General features: G+C 36.2%; 1 protein-coding gene across 5 annotated transcripts in view; it reads right to left on the bottom strand.

Annotated features, from left to right (window-relative positions):
* Window positions 1-19,521, bottom strand: part of TUSC3 (tumor suppressor candidate 3) — a 296,633-nt gene that overhangs the window by 182,777 nt on the left and 94,335 nt on the right. For all 5 annotated transcript variants that reach the window (XM_055349641.2, XM_055349639.2, XM_019032657.4 and 2 more), the window contains exon 3: window positions 7,997-8,114. In XM_055349641.2, the coding sequence (XP_055205616.1) occupies window positions 7,997-8,114 (118 nt within the window). The remainder of the gene's footprint in view (window positions 1-7,996; window positions 8,115-19,521) is intronic.

Here is a 19,521-nt window from a genome sequence, read left to right as displayed (position 1 = left end):
AACTGTGTTAAATTGATTATATTTCAGAAATATTTTCTACAGGTAATTTCCATTTGAAAAGTATACTAAACAGAACACTACCCTCGTATAAACGGTGCTTATTTAACAATATCTAAAAACATATATTAGGTTAATTTGCAGTAAGGAATAAACTACATATATATATTTGTATATATGTGTATATATATTGTATGTATGTGTATATATATTGTATTTGTATATATGTGTGTGTGTGTATATATATATATACGAATTAAATTTCTGTTGCCCAGGAATTATAAAAAAAAGTTTTAAAATGAAAGGCCAAGAGATTTTTCAGCCCTTGACTTGCAATACAGTTCAGTATTTTCTAATAATAAAATCAAAAATCAATATATAAATATACATTAGATCACAGTTGATAGCAAGCAAACGATACAACAGTAAAAGCTTAGCTCCCCATAACAACAAAGTTTAATAACCAAGTACAGTTAAGACCAAAACAGGTCTTGCCCTACAAATGAACTCTGACTACAGCAGTCATATTTACAAGACAGCTCCAAATCATTTTACAGAGCTTCACACAACTTAACACAAACAAGCTGAATACCCAAAAGAAATGGCTCTATATCAAAAATTTCTCATTTTTAGTACTGCAAATGCAATCAAATTTCCATTATTTACCTCCATGTTATCTACATTAGTGCTCTTCAAACACTACTGCTAAAGATTAAGAGTTGGTCCATGTTTGCTATCGTTTGAATGTTTGTCCCCGCCAAAACTCATGTTGAAAATCTAATTGCCACTGTAGCAATATTAAGACGTGGAACCTTTAGGAGGTGATTAGGCTATGAGGGCTCCACTCTCATGGGTGGGATGAGTGCTATTATAAAAGTGCAAGTTGAGCCTGCTCTTGACTCTCTCTCACACTGTCCCCTCCTGCCATGTGACGATGCAGCAAGAAGTGCCTGGCAAGATGCCGGCAGCTAAATATTTAAATATTGGACTTTCAGCCTCTAGCACTATGGGAAACAAATATCTGTTCATTATACTTATCCACTCTCAGGTATTCCGTTACAGCAGCCCAAAATGGACTAAGACAAACACCGGTCTCAGAGGCAGTGGGTGCTGCTACAACAAATACCTGAAAAGGTGAAAATGGTTTTGGAACCAGATAATGGGTAGAGACTGAAAGAATCTGGAAGAGCATACTAGAAAAAGCCTAGATTGCCATAAACGGAGCACTGAGGGTGATTCTAGAGAGGGCTCAGAAGAAGAGGGGAGGTGCAAGGAAAGTCTACAACTTCTTATTTAAGTGGTTATGACCAGAATGCTGGTAAGAAATATGGACAGTAAAAGCCATTCTGATGAGGTCTCAGACGGAAATGAGAAACAGGTATTGAAATCTGGAAAAAAAGACCATCCTTCTTACAAACTGCAAAGAACTTAGCTGAAGTGTGTCTGTGTCCTAGGACTTCACAGAATGCAGAACTTAAAAGCAATCAACGAGGATATTTGGCAGAAGAGATATCTAAGCAGCAAAACATTCTGGATGCAGTATGGCTTACTTTAAATGCATATAATAAAATTGAAGACAAAAAATGATTTAAAGACACAATTATAATTAAAAGGGAAGCAAAACGTAAAGATTTGGAAAACTCAGCCTGGCTATGTAAACAATAAAAAACATGTTCAGGAGAGAATATGAAGAATGTGGCCTAAGGACTATTAATAAGGAGATTAGCAGAGATGGAAAGGAAGCCAGGTATTACTCATCAAGACAATGGGAGAAAGACCCTGAAGGCATTTCAGAGCTCTTTGGGGGAAAACCTGGGGTATCTATGGAACCTCAAAGCTCACTGTTCAGAGCCACTTGGGGTGTCCACTCCCTGCATTCTACTGTAGTGCTCCTCAGCTGCCCTCACCATGGATCAAGTAGGCTCAAGTGTTGCTCAACCCACTACTCTGGAGGGTGCAAGCCATGAGCCTTGGCAGCATTCTGGGCACTAGCTCTGCATGTGCCCAGAATGTAAGAGCTGAGGAGGTATGTCTTCCTTCACCTAGGTTTCAAAGGACTTTGCGGAGAGCCCAAGAGCCCCGATAAAGACTTGTTGCAGAGGCAGAGCCGTTGTAAAGAATCCCCCTTAGTGGATCTACAGCAGCAGGGCCTCTGCTGAAATCCCAAACTATAGAGCCAACGGCATGCAACACCAGCCTGGGAGAGCTGCTGCGTGGGCTTGGGCCTGGCAAAGCTATAGAGGTGGGTGGGGCTGCCCAAGGCCTTGAAGGTTCAACCTTTGCCCCAGTGTGCCCAGATGATGGGACATGGAATGAAAAAAAAAAATCTCCAGCTTTCAGATGTAATACTGTTTTCCCAATCAAGTTTTGGACTTACTTGGAGCCAGTTACCCCTTTTTCTTTTCTTGCCTATTTCTCCCTTTTGGAAGGGAATATCTATTCGATGCCTGTTCTACCATTTTATTTTAGAAGTAGTTAATTTGTTTGATTTCAGATACACAGCTGGAGGGGAATTTGCCTCAGGATGAATCACGTCCTGAGTCTCATCTATATCTGATTTTGTTAAGACTTTGGACTTTGGAATTTTGAGTTGGTACTAGAATGAGTTCAGACTTTTGGCAGTATTGGGACAAAATGAATGTATTTTGAGTGTGAGAAAGACATGAGTTTGGTAGGGTTAGGGACAGAATATGATGGTTTGAATGTTTTTTACACATTGTTTGAATGCAAAACATTCAAACCATCATATTCTGCCTCTGCCCACCCCACAAACTCCTGTTGAATAAATTAGCCAGTCTCAGGTATTCTGTTGTAGCAGAACAAAATGAACTAAGACAATGCTTAAGCAGTTAGCCCTTCCAAAGGGATTCCTAGGTAATCTTTTCATTGTTTCTTTCTTTTCTCTTCATTCCTTTACAACTTTTAATTATTTCTACAGAATTTAGATTTAACCAACTTATGCAAAAATAAGGTGGTTTTGGGAAGAAGGAAGGCTACACACCAGTATTATTGCTAATGTTATGTAACAGTAATAAGAACTATTTAGCATATATTTATCCATCAGGCATAGAGCTAAGCAGCTACATATATTAGTGTTAGCAGTGGTGAATCCCTAGGGGTCTGCAGCAACTTGATTCTTGCCTCCTCAAAGGAAAGAATTCATCTGAGGGTTATAAAGCAGAGTTAGAGACTGAGGCAAGTTTTAGAGCAGGAGTGACGTTTATTTAAAAGTTTTGGAGCAGGAATAGAAGGAAGTGCACTTGGAGGAAGGCCAGGTGGGCAACTTCGAGACATCAAAGTGCACTGTTTGGACTTTGACTTGGAGTTTCATACACTGGCATGACCCCAGGGTTTGTCTCTTCTCCCTTGATTTTTCCCTTTGGGTGGGCTATGTGCCTGCACAGTGGCTTGCCAGCACTTGGGAGGGGCCGTATGCACAGTGTGTTTACTGAAGTTGTGCGCATGCTCATTTGAGGCATTTTTCCCTTACTAGTGGAGTGTTCCCAGAGGAAGGTCATATAACAGTTAAACGCCGCCATTTTGTCTCTTGGTGTGCATGCTTCAGCCTACTCACTTAAGTCCTAAGATCTTAGCAGGAAGCTGCTGATCACCATCTTCAGGTGTTTTCTATTTACTGAGAGCCTGCCTTTCCTAGCAGCCAGCTGCAACCAATTATTATTTTAGCAAGACAGTTTAACAACCACCCGATCATCACATGATGGTCACCTGACATCCTGGGGTGAGGGACCCTCTCCTGCCCTGCTCATGTCTGCATAGCTACCTACTCTAACGCTAACATCTTATTTTAATCTTCCCAACAGTTTTATGAGAAAGGTACTATTATTTTCCCTCTCTTACAGATGATAGAGGCATATAAAAATAAAGTGATTTACCAAAGGTCACACAGCAATGAAGAAGTAAAGATGGAAGATAAACTCAGGTTTTCTGACTCTAGACACTTCATTACCAGGATATCATAATACCTTCTGAACTCTATCTCCATTTAATGAAAACTATTTTATTTATTTATTTTTTTTTTGAGATGGAGTCTTGCTGTGTCACCCAGGCTGGAGTGCAATGGCACGATCTCAGCTCACTACAACCTCAATATCCTGGGTTCAAGCAATTCTCCTGCCTCAGCCTCCCCAGTAGCTGGGATTACAGACATGTGCCATCACACCTGGCTAATTTTTGTATTTTTAGTAGAGACGGGGGTTTCACCACGTTTGCCAGGCTTTAACAATATTTTTTTCATAAACCTTTTTTAATAAGTTCATTAGAAGACTGATTTGTAAACATAAGCTCCTGCGATGCAGTGTAAACATCATACAGATTATAACATACAACATGTATATATAACATATATAAAAAATATACCTCTAATGTATCTAATAAGTGTGATATGGCCCTGTACATCAGGAGTCTATCTTATTCCATTCTCCCAGCAGTGGGCTTCCATGTAATGGACATTTAGCAACGTTCCTTAAACTGAACAAAGCACACAGTTACCAGTTCCTTTCTTCCCTGTGCTTCTCCCATTCCATACTTTGTTCATGTTTGTTTCTCTCACGGATATACGAGAGACGTCTATAGCAACCATGTAAATACAAAATTATAAAGCTGAAAGTCCCCATCTTCCTCACTCCCCACATGAAAACTATCAGAAAATCCATACCAAGGCCTAATGTTCTAAAACTTTAGAGGTTCTTAAAAACTCATAGAATTCAGTCTTTTTTCTTAATTAAACTGCCCAATTCCCCAGGGCTACCCACAGCAGAGCACAACATAGACCTGTTTCCTGGATGAGAGCTCCTTCTAACACACCATATTCATTAACCCACTAGCCTATCATCAGACACCTAGCCTCAGCCATTCCTATGGGAATCACATATAATTGAAGTTACTTCCCCAGTGAGTCCCCAACAAGCTAGAAATTACCAAGTTTCTGCACTTGTTATTAATATTATCTTCAGACACCACATTACTGCTAACAGTGCTTTAAAACATCAATTCAGAGACAGTACTTCAGCAAAATATGATTTAATAGTCAGTTGAAAAAAATAAGCATTAACAATCTTTTAGTGTTTCTCAAGTGAAGCAAAACATATACTTCACTTCTGTAGATTAAAATTCCTCATAAAACTCATTAACTGCTATAACTTTTACACATTCCTGCATTTTAAAATGAAAACTCTTGTTGCTAAGCCAAGGGCTAGATTTTGGGAAAGACAAGGCAGTTCTATACCAGGATTCCTGCTGAATCAAAATTAACCTGAGGAAATGTTTCAATTAAAAACAACTGACTTCAACTCTTATACACTAAACTTTAGAATAATTATGTCTAAAGCATACAAAAGAATTTAATCATCATACGTAACCATTTATTTATATGATTATATACCAGCAGCCTACATTCAGTACTCAACACAAAGATAATAATATCATAAAAGTTTTTTTAAAAAATATGAATTAACTGCCAACATTTTAAAGAGAGAAATTTCATATAAAAATTTTTATTTAGGTCTTTTCTTGAGAGAGATCTAGCTACATGTGGCCTACATTTCTTCTACAGAGCTGATGCTGAGCTGCGCCTCTCCCACTGAGGTCAAGCAAATCCTCTCTCCAATCTGCTGTAGTCCCCACCCACACCATACTGCTTCCTCAACAATGACACCAAGGATCAGATGCTTGGTGTTCTGGCAATTTTGTTTCTTACAGTAGTTAAGAAATAAAAGTATTTTGAAAAAGTGAAAAATGAGTGTTTCTGTTAAGGATTTTTAAAAAGACATACCAAGAAAGGCATTGTTTTAATAAAAATAGGAGAAAGCATATTTGTAAAAGTAAATAAGATGTTTAATACACTAAGTATGTACTTAGTACATTAGGTATCATAACAAAACAGATAACGTATTATCAACAAAAACAGCATAACAAAGATACAATGAAACTAAACTAACCCAACTCCCTATCTTCATTTAGTCCACAAGTCTAGTCATGGTAGATATTTGGGCCTCAAGACTGTGCTCTAGCAGTCTTGTTGGATCTAGAAGACTGTTTGCCAATATGATAGAGAGGATTCAAGTATACATTGAATAGCACTTCTATCTGATGATCTCTAAGGCCAATTATCCTGAGATTCTATAGAGATCTATTACTTATATGAAATAATATTTGGTTCTTTCAGTACTCTAATTTTCCTTTATAAGGTTATTTGAAATTACATATTTATATGTTTTATTATGATACTATTATTACTATTACCATTAGCTCCCTAATCTGTAAGCTGCTTATAGAGGAGAACTATGTATGTTTTTCTTGCCAAATTTATTGCTCCTATAGAATAGGCACTATAGGAGCAAAACTATTTGCTGAATAGATGAATATAAAGAAACATCCTAAAAAGGCAAAATAAATTTGGAGGAAATAAGTGAAGAACACTAAAAGAAAAAGAGTGTTGAAGGCAAAAAGAGAGAATTTATTTAACTAGAAACTGGCAAGAAGAAATAATCTGGATGCAAATAAGTAAAAATGTTCACTAATGGTGATATACAATTAGTAGGCTAGATTCTTTACAGAACTGCATGCTTTTCCATGACCTGGTAAGCATTATGCCAAAGAGTATCACATGTGAGATAGACCAAGATACCCGAAAAGATCAACCCCGGAACTGCAATAAGTTTTGCATTTTAAATGGATTGATCACATAGTAAAAACATTTTAAAAAATAATAATGAACTGCAGGGTAACAGCATGATTAAGGCTAGGACTCTGGGAGCCACACAGTTGAGTTCAAATTCTAGTTACACATTACACTAACTTTGTGACCTTGGACAAGCAACAATTTCTGCATTCCTTATTTCCTCACCTATGAAATGGAGCCAGTAACAACATTTCTCTCACTGTGAAGCTAGATGAAATAATACATAAGTTGAACAGTGCCTGGACATAAGCTCTCGATGTCAACAATGATGATGATACAACCATGACAACATCGATGATAATGAGCGTTCCAATCCCAAGTCTAATACCTTGCTCTATAGAGAATACTGGGTAAATAAGCTTATTAGTTTGCTTGAGTTGCTACAACAAAAAATTCCAGAGTAGGTGACTTAAACAACAGAAATTTATTTTTCACAGTTCTGAAGACTCAAAGTCCAAGAGGAAGGTGCCGGCAGAGTTGGTTTCGGGTGAGGCTCCTCTTTCTGGCCTGTGGCCATCTTCTCGCTGTGTTCTAACATGCCCCTTTTCTCTGTGCACATGCACTCCTGCTCCCGATTCCTCGTCTTATATGGACATCAGTCCCTTTGGACTAGGGTTCCACCTTTATGACCTCATTTAACCTTAATTACTTCCTTCAAGGCCCTATCTTCAAATACAGTCACGCCAGAAGCTATGACTTCAACTTTGAATTTGAGGAAATACAATTCAGTCCATAACAGAGAGAAAATATTTGTCAATAAATATTTAATCCTCTATATGTAAAATTCTATCTGCCACATTGGAAAAAATAACAGTTAAGTAAAACTTGCAATAAATTTTATATAAAATGTCACAAATCTGTGCAAAATACTATCTATAATACAGTACCACCTATAATTAAATGCCAGAATAAGACCAATGCATGTAAACTGCCACTGCATGCTGAAAAGACACATTTCCTGTATGTTGCAAAAGTTAAAATGAATTTATCATAATCGCAAAAACCTGTACAGTGATAAAAATAAGTTTAGCCATAATTGTTAATCATATCACAAAATGTATTATAACTACTTATTGTATTTATTAACTTATTGAATGAATTGTATTTGTGTGTGTAAGTGTGTGTGTGTAAAATTCTTGCTCTGTCCCCCACGTGGAATGCAGTGGCACAATCTTGGCTCACTGCAACCTCCGCCTCCCAGGTTCAGATGATGAATGAATTGTATTTTTATGTGACAAACAAAAATGTATCGACCACAAACAACTATGTTAAATATATGAATACGATATAACTCTTTACCTGCTGAAAAACGTCTGTCCCCTCATCATAGTCCACCATACTGAAGAAGAGCTTGTTACAAAAAGCAGATGAATAGCGCCAGGAGTTCGCCAGTATTTGATATTCTTCATTAGCTTGCCTGATAAGAATAATGGGCCATAGTAGAAACACATCAGTACTGAAGCATCTACAAAGTAGTTATTAAAACAGACAACCCTAGGACAAGCACTGGCCAGTTTTTGTACAGACTGTAAGAAAAGCATAGTTTTTAAAGTTTTTTTTTTTTAAAAAAAGGATTCTCTGACATGAAAATTACATAAAATTCAAATTCTGATGTTCATAACTACAGTTTTATTGCAACACAGCCACATTTATTCATTTACATATTGCTTATGTGCTATAAGGGCAAAGTTGTAACAAGACAGCAACTACATGTATCACAAAGCCTAGCCCTTTAAATAAAAATTTTGCCAACTCTTACTCTAGGGAATAAAAACATTTTGCAGCATTCCCTATACACATAAATTAAATATTCCAATAATGTTTAGTAAAATGCAAACACCAATTTTTAAGAATATTTGCAACTTAGTTTAACAGAAAAAAATTAATAGTTTTAAAATTTTAAATACTTATACTCCACCTTATTCATTCCATTTATTTAAAAATGCATTTACATTCAAACCAACAGTAAGCAAAGATTTCTCTTTATAGCTAAACCAGATACCACAGACATTCCTTATCTAATATATTTGTTTCTACTTTGAACACATTTTTATTAGATATTTTGCTAATTTTCCAGATGATAAAACTTTATGTAGGAATAAAGAAACAGAAAAATGGCATTTATAGGAGGATGTAAATGCAGTAATACAAATAAGCAACAAGTTATTGCTAAAACATTTTCAAAAAAAAAAACTGCTTCTTCAGTATGGCTGACTGTTCTCTGGAGTTTATCTCCTCCCTCTCCCCAAAATGAAAATAAAGAAATAAAAAGGTACAACCTAACAATAACAAAAGGACTTGGAGCAGAGTCAGCAGCAGAAAGAGTTCCACAAATATCTGAAAAACAGAAAGCTGGTGCAAAGTTTTGAGAGGAAGTTAGACTCTCAAAGGAGATTACAGTGCAGTAAGAAGCTAGAAAAACATTAGCTTCAGAAGCAGCAGAGTCTGGAGATTTAAAAAAAACATGAAGCTAAAAACAGATGTCATAATTAAACTTTTTTTTTTTTCTTTTTTTTTGAGACGGAGTCTTGCTCTGTCGCCCAGGCTGGAGTGCAGTGGCGCGATCTCGGCTCACTGCAAGCTCCGCCTCCCAGGATCATGCCATTCTCCTGCCTCAGCCTCCCGAGTAGCTGGGACTACAGGCGCCCGCCACCAAGCCCGGCTATTTTTTTCTATTTTTAGTAGAGACAGGGTTTCACCGTGTTAGCTAGGATGGTCTCAATCTCCTGACCTCATGATCCGCCCGCCTCGGCCTCCCAAAGTGCTGGGATTACAGGCGTGAGCCACGGCGCCCGGCTAAACTTCTTAATACTCAGTAGTAGACCAAACTTCTGCACCCTCCCCAACCAGTCCCAATGTTAGCCTTCATCCCCCTGCAACGAGAAAAACATGTATTTGAGGAAAACCTTATGTGATTTCTTAAAAACTTCCCAGATTAAACAGACTCTAAAAGAACGATCAGAAAACATGAAAACGAAAGTGTAACTGTAACTAACATACTTATAAAAATTCTGTCAGAAAAGATATTGTATTTGTCAAGAACTGTGCGGGATCTGAGATTTTACCACATATATAACGCAAGCTAACGAGCTAGCCTGTTACTGTTTCACAGATGCTGGCAGAAGACATGAGACTCCTCGGTCAGAGAAAAGGGACTTTATTAGTTTATTTTCATTTTCATTAGTTCTCTATCCCCCAAGTCTCACACGGTAACACAAAGGGCTTTTCATGGACTCCTGCACATACAGGTGACTGTTACAGGAGAGAAACACCGGGTTTAAAGGAATCACTGTTTTTATGGTAAGTGATAACAAGATGATGCTTTGTTCAGCGGGAGATGTCTTTTTTTTTTTTTTTTTTTTGACACAGAGTCTTGCTCTGTCACCCAGGCTGGAGTGCAATGGCGCGATCTCAGCTCACTGCAAGCTCCGCCTCCTGGGTTCACGCCATTCTCCTGCCTCAGCCTCCCGAGTAGCTGGGACTACAGGCGTGTGCCACCTCGCCCAGATAATTTTTTGTATTTTTAGTAGAAACGGTTTCACCGTCTTAACCAGGATGGTCTCGATCTCCTGACCTCGTGATCCGCCCGCCTCAGCCTCTCAAAGTGCTGGGATTACAGGCGTGAGCCACCACGCCCAGCCAACGTCTTATTCTTTAAGGCTTGTCACTGCACATACAACCCTCAGAGTCTGCCCACGTCTAGTCAGGCCTTTGTATTCTCGACATACCCAGTGAGAACATGCAGACTGCTTTGTTCACGGGTATTCACGGAAGGAAAAAACAAAAACAGTATCATATAAAAAAGGAATAAAGATAGTAAAAGAGAGATTTTACTATAGATTTCGAATATGACTGCCCAAATAAAACACCAATGTTAGAAGACAGAGTCGAATAAAATTCACAGAACAAAAACATAGGTGGAATATATGACAGAAGGAGAAGGACCTAGAGATATAATCCAGTAAGTCCTTTTTCAAACAGGCATCACAGAAATAGAGGAGAGGTGAAACAGAGAAAATGGTATTTCTGTAAACAATACAATTAAAGGAGATTAAGTCTTCAAATTAAAATCATTTCCCAGTTCTGAATAAGAGGAATGAGAAAAGAACAACCTGGAGAGATACTGGGATATACCAAAACACTATGGATAAAAAGAAGATCCTAAAAGTTCTCAGAGAAAAAAGTTTCCTAAACAAGCGCAATCAATGAGATTGGGAATGAATTGATCATTAGCAACACTAGATACCGGCAAATAGAAGAATTCCTTCAAAATATTTTCTATTTAAAATTGCACGTTGAGACAAACAATCAAGTTTGAAATAAACCTGTTCATGGAAATGTAAGGAATCTGAAATTTACCCCCACATTCTTAGAAAATTACCTTAAAATATAATTGATAGAAAAGGTAGTGTGAATGAAAAACTAAGAAAACTTAAGACTATGACTGAGCACTGTAAGAGAGGAAAAAAGGCAACTAGAAATGCAGTGAGTGCGGTAGCACGGGGAGAGGACGTAAAGAAGCTGTAGTCTGTGAAGCTATGATGCAACCAATACAAACTAGAACAGGAATTTTAGATTTCAAGATGAAAAGAATAGATTCTAAGTAATCATTAGAATCGGAAACAGCTAGAACATATTAAATCTATAGTAAGAAAACCGTATTTATTCCCACAACAGGAAAAATAAAAACAAAAAAATGAACATAAGACACAAGGTCCAAATATGCAGCTTATTAAAATGTATCATAATTTTGATCAACTGCTGATTAGAAAGATTATTTAAATATATTCTTTTGAGCGGGTCAGGGATTATCAACAATGGCACTGTAGGAAAGGAATCATAATGATAACCTACTACTTTGCCACTGATGCTATTTATGCAGAAATAATAATGTAAATGCTGTTTATTCCCTTTTAACTTTCTAAATCAACCTATAAACAGAACTCAAATGTAATAATTATGGTTACAGTATGGAATGTACATATTATGAACTATGACAATATAGAAGGATAGCCAACAGAATTTGGTAGGTAAAAGAGAAGAAGAAGAGGTGATGGGGAAGAAGATGCGTGCTCATTTCATATCACAATGCGGCAATCAAAAAACATCATCCATAGGTAATGAACAAAAAACACAAAGATGTTATTTAGTGTTACAGTGATAAACAAAAGAATAAACAAAAAGCAATGAAAGGTGAGATGAGTTAAATCTTCACCTATCATAACAAGAATGTAAAGATAAGTTTACTGTATAAAGTGTTGTTATAAGAATAACATTTACAGCTATTTTTTAAAAACAACAGAAGAAAAAAATCACAAAGCAGAAACATTCTCTGCTAGGATCATCTCTGGCCTAGCCTACCTGTGTGCAAATCAGATGAGTGCAAGGGCCTCTTTCGCAGTTCTTTTTTATAAACAAGAAGCACATAACACTGTTTTGATTAAAATATTATGTTTTAAGAGGGTTAAATATGAACAGCATTATAATCTAAAAACTTTTAACATAATACAAGTATTGAATACTAAAATGTAATTTAAAAAAATTTAAAAATAAAATGTGATAAAGTAATGGGGAGTCAGAGCATGAATTCAATTTGCCTTCAAACTCTGTATTCCATATTACTCTACTTTTTCAGATTTAATTTCCCAATAACCAATTTGTAGATTCTAGCCTCTATTCTAAAGCCCAAAAATGTTCCCCACTATGTACATAATGAAGATAATGGGAAGAATAAAAGTCAAAAACCTCCATACTTTGGCCACAACTTACATAATCTATGTCTTTATAAAAATACCACACTCAAATAGTCTGTGTTTCACGAACATACCATGTCCCTTCTTAACCACGTGCATGAAATACTTCACTTAGAATGTCCTCCCTTCTTTCAGAAGCTTGCTCAAAAACTGCCTCTCTTTCGGAAGTCACTTCAAATCTCTATACCTACAATGCTTGTTGATGCAAATGTCTGAAACAGAAATTCTCAGCGACTGTGTAGCACTACTGATTTTATGCATAGCTGTTCTTATTACATATTGATTGTCCAGTGGCTAGGATCTAGTACAGAAGTGGCATTTAATAAAGGCATAATGATACTGATGATGAATAATATAGTTTCATAGCCAGTCACTATATCATAAATACCCTAAAGCTAAGTTTACCGCATTAGAATTTCTGAATTCTAGAGAGTCTACAACTCATTTAGTCAGATTTATGTCACTGGATAATGTCTCTTTTAAGGAAGATTTCCTTTACTTTAGTTATGGTGTTGAGGGGAAGAAAAAATGAAACTTTACATCTGTGTACTATCACAAACATATGCTGTTTGTCAAAGGAATAGTGTTCATGACTCAAAGGTTACAATGACTAAATCATCATGTGATATCCTATTAGTAATGACAATTTCGTAACAAATGTTGAATCCAGATCTTAATCATCAGTGAAATTTATACTCAACATTTTCATATGTGCTGCAATAATAAGTATACCTCACAGTCTCCACCTTTAAGAGGTTAAAGAATAGATACGCACTCTAGTACATAAATAAGGTATATATATTTTAAAGAGGAATGTAGATTGTAGGTGCTATACAGCATACAGAGGATGAGATAATAGTGAGCTGGAACAGTTCGACAAAGTATGAATGTAAAAAAAAAATTGGAAAATAATGGTGGTATGTCTGGAAGGACTGCACTTACAACAAGCAAGGACAGGAGAGAAAAGTAAGGTAATAGAAACAGTATAAACAAAGACTACCCTGTCTGGAATGTGTATTCTGTGTTCAAGTAATAGAATGTAAGCTTCAGGGTAGAAAATAAACTCTGGAAGTGGTAGAAAGATAAATAGGACCCAGCTTTTATTCTGTAAACAGTAAACAAGTGTTTCTGAAGTAAGTAGATTATGCAAAATACTATTTGAGAATGCTGTATCTCACAACAATATGTATGATATATTGGAGGAGAAGAAAATGAAGGTTTGGAACCCACTTTCAGTGTTACTACAATGGCCTGGCTGGGAAAACATATGAGACTATTAAAATACTATGTAAATGAAGATGTGACCTATTTCACATAAATTCTCCATTGCAACCTAGCAAGCCATAGCATCCAGTAGAATTTTCTAGACAATATACTTAGGAATAGCTCTGGCTAGAATACAGAATTCCACAGAAGCTAAAGCAAATTACATTTTCTTGACTCAAATACAATACTTGGAGAAAATTTAATACTGACAAGGCAAATGGGGGCTTTTTTCTGCTGAGTGTAATTCAGTAGAAACAGGGTCAGTAAACAGATCTGTATGTCATTACAAATAAATAAATGAGCCCAAGGAATAAGTATTTTAATATTAATGATATCTCTTCAGAGTACAAAAGATTCATTAGAAAAAAAAAATGTGCCCCAATAACAAAGACCCTATGCTTACTTACCCCCATTATCCCTTATGCGCCCTCCATATCCCAACTTCTTAACGTTTAATAGGCGACAGAGAAAACCTAACTAATGACAGATAAAGAAATTCAGAGGATCCTTGCATATGTTTCTGTCAGCTTAGACTGATGACCAAAATGAGACATTACAAAAGCTTATTAGCACACTTCTGACCTCACTACCATCTGAAATGGCAAGTTAAAAACCACAAATACTCCAAGCACTTAACTAAAATGACTACATTTCCAACACTATTAACTGAAAAATATTTTGTTGTAGTAGTTCATAGTAATAGTAAAGGCCTAACTTCATGAATGTAGTGAACGACATAAATTCTAATATATACTTATGCAGCCTGAAGAGGGCAGTCACGCTGCGTCAAAAGGATCCAGGAAGGTTTAAGCAATAACTGCAGGGCACTGTTCTGTTAAATGTGTTATATTAAATCTTCTCCATATTTTATTATGGGGAAAAAAAATCACTTAATCTAAATGCTACAATATTTTATGTTATAATGCTTTTTAAAAGGTTATGTAAAACTAAAAAGAATTATATCATCTACAGTTCTACATATTTATTTCCCATGATGAATATAATTTTTAAAGAGATGTTTTAAGAAGTATAGCTTCTCTTTTTAATGTTAATCAAACTTCTTATAGCAGATTCATATGAAAATACCACTGTATGTCTTTACAGTTATATATGTAAAATGAATTGTACTTATGCCATAATAAAACCCCAAATAAAAAAATTCTATAGACAGTGATACACAAAGATCTGGAGTGAGCAGACTCACCTATTACTTAAGGTTCTGGTCCCTGAGAAGAAAAAAACAACTGATAAACAACACCCTGCACAAAGACTTCTAACACAGTTGCTCCTCTGGTTGCGCTATACATATCAGGGCCCAGCTGAATTCACTGAAATATATTAAGTAGACCTAAGGCCTCTGAAGAGCTGAGAAATCAACAGTTCACTACCATATTGTAATTGACTGAATAATTCACTAGATGTAAGATAAAGAGGTTGTGTTTCTTAAAGCTGTTCCCTGTGCATCCATTTTCTTCATCAGACCTAAGTAGATCTTTCCTTGGAAAACAATTCTAACATATGTGATCCAAATACATATTTTAAAGCAAAACTGTATATGAACATAAAATATGTTGAAGTGTATACAATATACAGAGTTAGCACTCAGTTTTTGAAAGTCAAAGAAATTTTGGTTCTCCTTAAAAAAAAAAAAACAACTAACAGTAACATATTAATGCTTAAATGTGGTATGCCAAGAAGAATGTCACACAATGTAGTAAGGAAATCATTTAACACATTGTTCGTTTATCAAGTTTTCTTACTGTATTAGTCCATTCTCATGCTGCTAATAAAGACATACCCAAGACAGGGTAATTTATAAAGAAAGAGGTTTAATTGACTCACAGTTCAGCATAGCTGGGGAGGCCTCAGTAAACATGATCATGGCAGAAGGCAAAAGGGAAGCAAGGCACCTTCTTCACAAGGCGGCAGGAAGAAGGAGTGCCAAGCAAAGGCTGAAAAGCCCCTTATAAAGCCATCAGGTCATGTGAGAACTCACTCACTATCATCAGAACAACATGGGTCCCTCCCAAAACACATAGGGATTATGGGAACAATTCAAAGTGACATTTGTGTGGGGACACAGTCAAGCCGTATCATTTACCTACTACATATGATTATAATATGTATTTAATATTTGTGCAACTAATAAAAAAGAATTAGCAAATAAATGAATAAATGGGTGAATTAATTCAATGTTTGGAAGAGGTAAGACATACAGGCCACTGCCTCAAGATACTTCAATCCATTATAACACTTATAATCTTAAATAATAAAAACAAAACAACAAAGCAATGTAAACCTTGTTTATGACAACATGCCCAGGAACTACCATGATACTCAAAAAATATCTGTTAAGTAAATTCATATATATATTGTAAAACCTGAGAAGTCAAAATGAGGAAAGCGTTAACTCACATCTTAAATCCTGCAGGATTTCCCAGTAAGTCTATTCTTCAGCTTCATGTGGTAAAGAACAGAATATACGCAGACTTTAAAGACCTTTATTGTAATGAATCAAAAAGGTAGACAAAAGATTACAGAAACTGTGTCCCAAGAGATGGAGATTATGTCTTTTCTAGTCAACTGATAGTACTGCCATCACAAGAAACATTCATGGAGATTTAGTGTATGCCAGGAACCCTTTCATGTATTTATTCATATTTATCTTCATTTTTTTAACTTTTCTCATCAAACTTATTTTTAATAGACTATTTTTAGAGGAGTTTTAGATTCTCAACAAAACTGAATAAAAGGCATAGAGATTCACATACTATTCTTAAATAATTCTTGAACTACTGATTAACCAGTTAACTATCAGAGTATATGCATTATATATGGTATAGAGAGAGATCTATCTTGTGATACTACAAAATTCCATGACAAGCAACTATTCTACCCAGTAATATTGTTCCAAACATCTCTAATTTTATTAATGAACTGCCAGACTACCATAGGAATATCTTATGCTAAACAATGAAGAAATGTTCTTGGACTATTCTTTCCCCCCAGCTTCAATGAGGTATAACTGGTATATTTAAAAACCCACACGATTAATGTATATAATGGGTACAATTTGGTGAGTGTAGACATATGTACACATTCATGTTACCACCACCACAGTCAAGTTAATAAACATTTCCATCACTTTCAAAAGTTTCCTTGCGTCTCTTTTTGTCTGGTTTTGATTTTTGGCAAGGCCTTTAGATACATATAAAATAACCATAATACTTTTATCATGACTTCCAAACAATGTAACACTACACCTATTATTATAATGTTGCCAAGTAGAAAGAACATAGATAACACACGAATTTTGAAAATCTGGACTTGTGGACTGGCTTTCAACTTTATAATGTATAAACTTGAGAAAGTCACAAATACTTTATTTTCCCCTTTTTAGCATGACAATACTAGTAATTTCTCTCTCAACAGTTGTCATGAGGTTAAAAACATGAGGCATAACGAAGTCTCTAGTAAATGGCAAAGGAGTATGCAAACCTTGGGGTACCCACCATCTAGCTTAAAATTCATTGACTATTTGCATTTTCAGACCTTACTTCTAGTGTCTTCCCCTCTCACTCTCTGCACCAGACCCAAATTTTAATTTCCTTTGATAAACTAGGCTTACTCTTGATACAGGATTTCTGTGAAATTCCTTCCTTCTTCTCAATGCAACTTTTCTTTTCTTTTTTTTTTTTTTCTTTTTTTTTTTGAGACGGAGTCTCTCTCTCTCTGTCGCCAGGCTGGAGTGCAGTGGCACAATCTTGGCTCACTGCAACTTCCACCTCCCTGGTTCAAGTGATTCTCCTGCCTCAGCCTCCCGAGTAGCTGGGACTACAGGCGAGTGCCACCACGCCCAGCTAATTTTCTGTATTTCTGGTAGAGACGGGGGTTTCATCATGTTGGCCAGGATGGTCTCGATCTCTTGACCTCATGATCCACCCGCCTCGGCCTCCCAAAGTGCTGGGATTACAGGTGTGAGCCACCGCGCCCGACCTCAACCTAGCTTTTCTATAGCTACAGAGCACACATGGCACACAATACATATAACACACTCAGTATACATGGCAAAGAGGTATGTCTAGTACATGGGAGCAGATAAACATGCCTCATGAATTCCTAGTCTTCCTGTATAACTTAACACTGCAATTTATCACTCCCTTAAATAAACCTTTTTGAACACACAAATTAACAGGAAAAACCAGGATCCTCTCATAAATCTCTATGCTTTTCCTTCATGACATTTATGAACTAGACTCTGAGATAATGAGAGCAGCAGCCAGGTCAGTTTGTTCACCATCATCTCCCCTTGCATCCAGGAGAGAATTTATACATAGTGACCATTCAATAAAAATTGGTTCAAAAATATATGCCAGTATCAATTTAATAGCACCATACTAGTATCCAGTTCCACGACAAAAAGCCACAAATTTATAAAATGAGGTTTCTTTTTGTCCCTAGTTCTATTTAAGATTCTTTAGGGGCAGGGGAGGCTTATTCTACAGTTCTGAAGAACTAAATAAAAACTAAAATGAATATTAAATATATAACTTCTTGCCAAGACCAGGAGAAAACATTTCAGAATTATTAAAAGGTTGTGTGTTGGGCGTCCCCAATACCATCACCACGTTTGGTGATTCACTAAGAAGACTCAGAGGAATCAGCACATGGTCACATTCATGGTTGAGATTTACTACAGAGAAAGGACACAAAGCAAAATCAGCAGAGGGAAAAGGCACACGGTGCAGTCTGAAGTGAACCAGATAAGTTTCCAACAGTGACTCCCTGTCAGGTCACACAGGATCAATTCCGTTGTGACACGTGTAAAGTGTTCCTACCAGGGAGGTTCATTAAAGATTCAGTGCCCAAGAAGGTTGGTCATGTAGATGCCCTCTGCATAGTAGGTGGCAAAACTCCAAACTTACACAAAAAAGCAGGTGTTCAGCATTAACCACATTGTTTGTAAACAGTTCAGGGACAGTGAACCACCCTTCTCAGCTAAGTAATGGTGGAAAAATTCCCAAAATCCAAGTTCCCATATGGCAAGCAAGGGCCACACTTGGGAGCTCCCCTTTCTAACGATAACAATCTCAGGCCTGCTATGTTAACTCTCTTCTGCATGGGCACATGATAATCACTGTCTTCTGATAAATAAAAAGAATATTATTTTGTTCACTGTATTATGGTGACTAAGACAACAACCTATCACAAGAAAGGACTATATCTGAAGTGGTTTTACTCATATTGACTGACTGTACTAAGTCATCCTCATGGGTCCAAAAAAAACAAAACGACTCTTATGCATTTAAGAGAAATTATTTGAGGACTAAGGTCTGAGACCATGAAAATTAGCAAATCTCATTTAATATATTAAATGACTAACATAAACTAAAATCATTGAAACCAAGGATAAATGCTTAAAAATAATACAAAGATTAATTGTAATTCACGACTTTATATAATAGTTGCAGCTTTAGATATAAAAATGCAGAAAGTTTTATCTTTAAATGCTTAAAAGCAGCTAACAAGATTAGAGTTTTAAAAGTCATTTTTTCATTTATTTCAGTTATAACCTATATAAATAAAGCATTTTTAGAGAAATAAAGCACTGTTTTATATGATATTTACTCCTGTAGCTGTCTATCAAGAAACTTTTCAATAATTCATCAATATGAAAAAATTCTCATTCATTCCATTCAATAAAATCCTACAAAGCACATAAAAAGTCCAAAGCCCTGAACATCACATGATCTAGCATCAACACATGATCATCATCACTGAAGCTCTGAACATCACGTGATCTAG

The sequence above is a fragment of the Gorilla gorilla genome, chromosome 7, assembly GCF_029281585.2.
Source record: "Gorilla gorilla gorilla isolate KB3781 chromosome 7, NHGRI_mGorGor1-v2.1_pri, whole genome shotgun sequence".
Lineage (NCBI taxonomy): Eukaryota > Metazoa > Chordata > Mammalia > Primates > Hominidae > Gorilla > Gorilla gorilla.
This window is presented reverse-complemented; position numbering and strand designations above follow the sequence as displayed.